Source organism: Helianthus annuus, chromosome 14, assembly GCF_002127325.2.
Source record: "Helianthus annuus cultivar XRQ/B chromosome 14, HanXRQr2.0-SUNRISE, whole genome shotgun sequence".
NCBI lineage: Eukaryota > Viridiplantae > Streptophyta > Magnoliopsida > Asterales > Asteraceae > Helianthus > Helianthus annuus.
In genome coordinates, this window is record NC_035446.2 from 167,654,718 (window position 1) to 167,661,095 (window position 6,378).

Here is a 6,378-nt window from a genome sequence, read left to right on the forward strand (position 1 = left end):
GCTTGCCACTTGTCGCTCAATACCCCAACCCAAGTCCCCACCCCCCTCAGTTTAGTTATCAAATATTAAATGGCATTGTAATGAAAGGTTGAAAACCAATTTTAAAATAACATAAACAATAATATGCAAAACCAAGGATAAACTCGTTCGTATGAAAGAGCTTTATAAGTTTTTTTGTTGAATTTACCTTACCATAAAAGATGAACCATGAAATATTTACTTGTTCGCATGAAATTGTGAAGAGAAGATGAAGATGGAATTGAAGAGTATTTGAAAATCAAGATTTGAATCATAAGGGTTAATGATCGTTTTTTCAATCAAGGTTTTTTAGAAAATCAAGATTTGAATCATAAGAACGCCCGTAGCGGGCGTGTTTTTTTTTAAAAATAGCCAAAAAAACGCCCGATCACGCCCATACACCGCCCCCCTCGCGTGTTTGGCCAATTTTTCTGGTTTGGCGTGTTTTAAATCACGCTGTAGGGGCAAGGTTTTAACCAATCAGATTCATTTCCATTTTTGTAAAACCAATCAAATTTTTTTGATGTTTTTTTATTTAATTTTATTACAAGCATAATGCCCCACAATGTCCACATCCTCACTACACCCATTTTAGAAAACGCCCAATCATGCCCCATTCTGCCACATGGCGCAAAACGCCCTAGGGTGGGGCATTATTCACACCCCAACGACTACGCATGCTCTAAGGGTATGAGTTTGATTAATAAAATGAAGCATTTGATGATAATATATATTCATCAAACAGGCAAACACAAAATCACGTTCGTATTGCACTATGTGCATCATAAGTTGTAGCTAGAAAAATAATCCATAAAGATATAGCGTTAGTAAAGATGAAACAGCAGACATGATCTTCAACAATAATAACCAACACCTTGTTTCTTGTTCAGAAAAGCATTTGATTCAGCCAACTGAGTAAATCATTCGCTCAGAGAGATCGGTACCAACAGCCGTCATGTACTTATCCAACTGACTCTCCAAGTAGTTCCTTTCCTTGGCTCCAAACGCTTGTCGTATATCCTTCAAAAAAAAAATATTATAAAACCGCATACAAGTTTACCAACCCATTTATATGGCAACATGTTGTACTTGATTGATAACGAGTCAAACAGGTTAAAATTTGAAGAGTAAACTGCCATTTTGGTCCCTGAGGTTTGGTCACTTTTGCCAATTTAGTCCAAAACTCAAACCTTTTGCATCTGGGTCCCTGTGGTTTCAGTTTTATTGCCATTTTGGTCCAAAAATGAAATCAGGTCATATTTGTCTTATAAAATCCTGCAATTTTGTCATTTTCCTCAAAGGCAAATCAGGTCATATTTGTCTTATAAAATATGGTATTTATTTATAAAAAAGAAATGATCATTTTGCCTCTGCGGAAAAGGACAAAATAGCAGGATTTTATAAGACAAATATGACCTAATTTCATTTTTGGACTAAAATGGCAATAAAACTGAAACCACAGGTACCCAGATGCAAAAAGTTTTGAGTTTTGGATTAAAGTGGCAAAATTAAACAAACCACAGGGACCAAAATGGCAGTTTACTCAAATTTGAATAACGTTGCTTTAAGCAAGAAAAACAAAAATGATAATGACTTCGGTTGAAGTGTACCTTATATTTCAGGTGCATTCCCCTCAAACCAATGACAATATTACTGACATCTTTTCGCATTTCAGTAGGCGTCAAACTAAGGGATTCTGGTAGTACTAAGGATTCGTCGTCATCATCGTCAGAGTCTTCGAAAGCACCTTCAGACATTTCTTCATCCCCATCAACACGAATGTCATTCGATTCATACTCTTGTTCAATCTGATCTTCAATTGCGTCAGGCAACAAATCCACCTCGTTTTGCAAGGTGGCAAAATCGGATAATACAACATATGGTTTTCTATCAAGTAGCCTCTTAGCAATATCAAATGAAACCCATCTGCAAGAACATGTGTAATGTTAAATGTTTACTATTATTATATCATTTAATATAAAAAAAAAGAGTTAATTGCCCGGATGGTCCCTGTGGTTTCACGTTTTTTCACATTTAGTCCCCACCTTTTGAAAATAGCAGGTATGCTCCCTATGGTTTGTCCTTTTGTTACTCGGATAGTCCCCTGACATTTACTCTGGGGACTATCCGAGTAACAAAATGACAAACCATAGGGAGCATACCTGCTATTTCCAAACTAACTGACATTTACTCAGGGGACTATCCGAGTAACAAAATGACAAACCATAGGGAGCATACCTGCTATTTTCAAAAGGTGGGGACCAAACGTGAAAAAACGTGAAACCACAGGGACCATCAGGGCAATTAACTCTAAAAAAACAACTTACTCATAACGAAGAGGACAGAGAAGCTCAGATGGACGATAAGCTGCTTTATACCTCATCTTGTTGCAGGAGTGAATATAGTATCCAAGATAATAATACTGCAAGCTTGGACACTGTCTTTGACTTTCTTTGACCCAATTTATTTCTTGTAGTGCCGAGTACTTACCGAGTGACAAAAACGCAAGATCAGGGTCCCAAAATAGATATTTACTGGACAAACATTTAGGAAGAATATCTATCACACCAACTGCAATCAGTTTGCCATTAACCAAATATTGTTGATGAAACGAACCAAACCCACATGACGGAACAGTACTGTCTCCATTTGGTTGAACAAATATTAACGGACTGTCGATCAAGAATCTCTTGTAAGAACTTTCAGTCACATGATCTGGTGTATCATTATGCACTTTAATCTGGTATTTTCGATATAGTTCATATTCTTCCCGGTCAAAAGTTGACCTTTTTAGACGAATCTCAAGATTCTGTCTTTTGACTTGAAATTTTTCAGGGTTATTCGAAGAACTCCCGTGAGAAATCGCAGGTCTTCCGACCGTTGCATCTGCCTGAATTTGTGTTTCGGTAGAATAGAAATTAATATGTCCATTGCAAGCTTTTACAGACAAACCGATAGCCAATGCTGAATTAGTTAAACCGTTTGATAGCATTTCCGCAACAACTTTCGGATCGTTTTCTGTGCCGACATTCTTTTGGACCCGTCTTAAAGCAGCAACGATTTGAAAAGAAATGTTGCTGGTATACACAAGATCTTGAGCTTCTCCCGCTTGTAGTTTTCGCTTGTTTGGTGCAACACTTTTGACAGAAGCTTTAGGGAATTGAATTTCACTAGGAAATTTCCCCTGTTCTACGCATGTGAGTACACCTGAATTAATCTGGTCAGACAGATAGACGATCTTTTGGTCGACGTTGTTCGAGTGTACGTTATCTGCTATAATGTCCTTTTGTACTGAACTGGCAGATGATGGCCCCTTATGTTCATCTGAATTCTTGATATTGAGTGAACCATCTAGAAACCTGTGATCAAGTTGATTATTCGGTAACAGGATACGGTTAATATAGCAATTAATTAAATTGACTATCATTTCAGAAAGACAAAGATAAATATTAAATTATTAGATCACCTCTGCATTCGTTTAGATACACGAACTTGTTCTTTAGAAGGGACAAAATCAGTTGCTTTCAAACGGATTGTGTAAGACGGACAACATGTTTTCTCCATTTCAGGTTTGTAGAGAAAACAGCCGGATCTCCTCCAACCTCTGTCAAGAAGAGCTGTCAACAAAAAAAGAGAATCATAATAGATTCTAGAAAGTTGTATTTTTGAGCATGTATTTAAATGTGTACCCTTTCTTGTAGGGCTGTAAACGAACTAAACGTTCGGCGAACAGTTCGTGAACCGTTCGGCGGGAAGTTCGTTTGTGTTCGTTCGTTTATTAAACAAACGAACACGAACAAGAAATTCCGTTCGTTTAGTTAAATGAACAAACATGAACAGAGGTCGTGTTCGTTCGTTTATGTTCGTGAACATTCGGTAACGTGTTCGTTTGTGTTTGATACTTCATTAGTGTTTTTAATTTTTATATTTTTATTTAAATACTTTAAAATTCCGACAAATTAAATATCTAATAAGTGTCCGTGTATTATATATTCTGTTCATGAACGATTGTTTGTGTTCGTTTGTTTCCATTTGTGTTAATGAACATTAGTTTGTGCTCATTTGTGTTCGTCAACGTTCGTTGCCTAGAATTAACAAACAAACACAAACGAACACGAACAAGTTCATTTCCTTAACAAACAAACACGAACATAAAATCCCGTTCGATAAGTGTTCGTGAACGGTTCGTGAACACATATATTTCTTAACAAACGAACATGAACAAGGTCTTGTTCGTGTTCGTTTGGTTCGTTTACAGCCCTACTTTCTTGTATCAAATTATCTCATTTCATTATCTCATAATAAAGGATTAAGCTGCATAATTTTGTATTCTATATGTTTGTCTCTTATTTTCTTTGTTATACGCTCCATTTATGTCATCTAGCTATAGGACATGAAAATCTTCTGAATATAACCACAACATAGTACATACACTAACCTTGGTAGTCATAAACAGTCAAACTGTGTGCCCACAAACCTGCAAGATCAAGAAAACGAAATTTAAATTTGAAACATGCAGATAGAAGTCTGTTTATTCTATGTCCTAGCTGCATATACATTCGGAGGACAAAATAGCACAATTTTTTTATAGAACCCATATTGGCGATATCCTACAGATGATCAAACATTGTAAATTATACTTTGCTACCATAATGATGTCTATTGTTGATAATCTCCCACTTCTCAACATGTTACTGAATATGCAAAGGGCCCCACTAGAACATACGCTAGATGCATAATTGTTAAACAAGGTTGTAAGCAAAACGTCTTAAACTAAAAAAAGAGGGATTAACTGATTATCTCGTATAGCGCGCTACATAGTGTATAGGTTATATGTCGCAACATTTTTATTTTTTATATATTTGTTTCAATTTTTTTCTCATCTCCACTGCTCAATACCTTGGTCTTATAACATGTATTTTTCTGTATTTCCTTATCTCCACTGCTCGATAACATGTATTTTTCTGTTGCTCTACTTTATGGCTATTCATCAAATAGCGGGCGCTATTTTGTCGCTATCGCTTCGTAGCACATAGGTAGCTTGTCACTATGAACCGCTATTCACCAATGGACAACTATGTTGACAAGTATGCTATACCACTATTTTCTCATTTTAAGTCTCATTTGCTAAGAAAGTAAATATTCAAGTGACGGTTTTTCCAACCTACCATATGTTCTCAGTCTAGTATCAGATCACTTTCACCTTACTTTTGATGATTGTATAGCTAAATCTCAAACAAATTGATTTGAGACTGTTACACACTAAGCAATTAATGCGATAAAAAACCGGATATCAGTCAAAGACCAACATGTGAGATATAGGTTATCACGGTGGGATATCGGTAATTTAATATCATGTAGAATTTATATATAGAGAGCAATTTAACACTAACAATTCAGTATACTCTCCTACCATTATTCATTAACAAATTAACCATTTACACCTTGCAAAACGCTAACAATTGTAGCAAGTAGGAACTGATTAAGACTTAAAACACAAACATTAAACACTAACAATTAACCAATTAATAGCAGCAATAAGAAGAAAGACGAATGATAGAACTAAGAAGAAAGGTACTAAGGTACTGACATCGGGAAAATCGGTGATATAGTCAAATATCAATCAATTATCGGATAATATTGGTACCGATATTCCGAGCAATATTTGACACCGATATTTTACATGGGGACCGATAACCGATATGTCGGTTATAACTGATATGTCACCGATTTAACCGCATATTAACACATATACTGTTAATCAAGTTATACATGTATCATAACAATTTTCTCCACCTTATTCAAACATGCTAAAATATTCATATGAGGTACAATCTGACCTGAAAAAAACAGTTCCCAAATTTTTACAATTTGGCCCTAAAAAGTACAAACCTGCTCACTTTCTATTGACCAAAAGGATCACAATTCACATATTATCTTTTGTAACATATTATACGTCTAATCAGATTAGTGAAATCAACAAATTAAACAGCACAGTAAACCTAATTGATGAGTGAATCAGAAAGTAACCGTGAGTGATGCTGGTGTCGGAACCGGATTTGCAATAACCGCAAGAGCTTCTCCGGCGACCAACGTCAACGACGACGCTTTCGCTTTTGACATTTTCGATCGTACTGGTGCTGCTGCTAGCTTCGCTCTTGATCTTCTTCTTATCCGCCATACGTACACGATCGATCAATCGTTCGTTCAGTTGTTCATTTAGTGAGATGATTACCGGAATTGACTGTTTTCCGGCGGGGGATTGGATCGGAGAATGGAGGAATAGGTCACCCAACCGTAGCTCGTACAAGCCTTTTGTTAATTTACTTGAAGTACTTTCTTCTTTTGTGAGATATGAAC

At 36.2% G+C, this 6,378-nt stretch overlaps 1 protein-coding gene across 1 annotated transcript; it reads right to left on the minus strand.

Moving 5' to 3' along the window:
- Window positions 1-709: 709 nt before the first annotated feature.
- On the minus strand, window positions 710-6,378 carry LOC110904911 (arginyl-tRNA--protein transferase 1). The gene is made up of 6 exons (XM_022150776.2): window positions 6,049-6,378; window positions 4,457-4,495; window positions 3,485-3,635; window positions 2,346-3,377; window positions 1,629-1,944; window positions 710-1,038 (listed from the first exon to the last, which is right to left on the minus strand). The coding sequence occupies exons 1-6, from the start codon at window positions 6,197-6,199 to the stop codon at window positions 922-924; spliced, it is 1,806 nt and encodes a 601-aa protein (XP_022006468.1). The 5' UTR covers window positions 6,200-6,378; the 3' UTR covers window positions 710-921.

Bases quoted from the DNA above. Each gene is read 5' to 3' on its own strand.
- LOC110904911 (XM_022150776.2), bottom strand. From the start codon at position 6,199: ATGGCGGATAAGAAGAAGATCAAGAGCGAAGCTAGCAGCAGCACCAGT. The intron at 4,496-6,048 runs GTTACTTTCTGA...TTGATCTTGCAG, and splicing joins CGACACCAGCATCACTCACG to GTTTGTGGGCACACAGTTTG. The intron at 3,378-3,484 runs GTGATCTAATAA...ACTTGATCACAG, and splicing joins GTATCTAAACGAATGCAGAG to GTTTCTAGATGGTTCACTCA.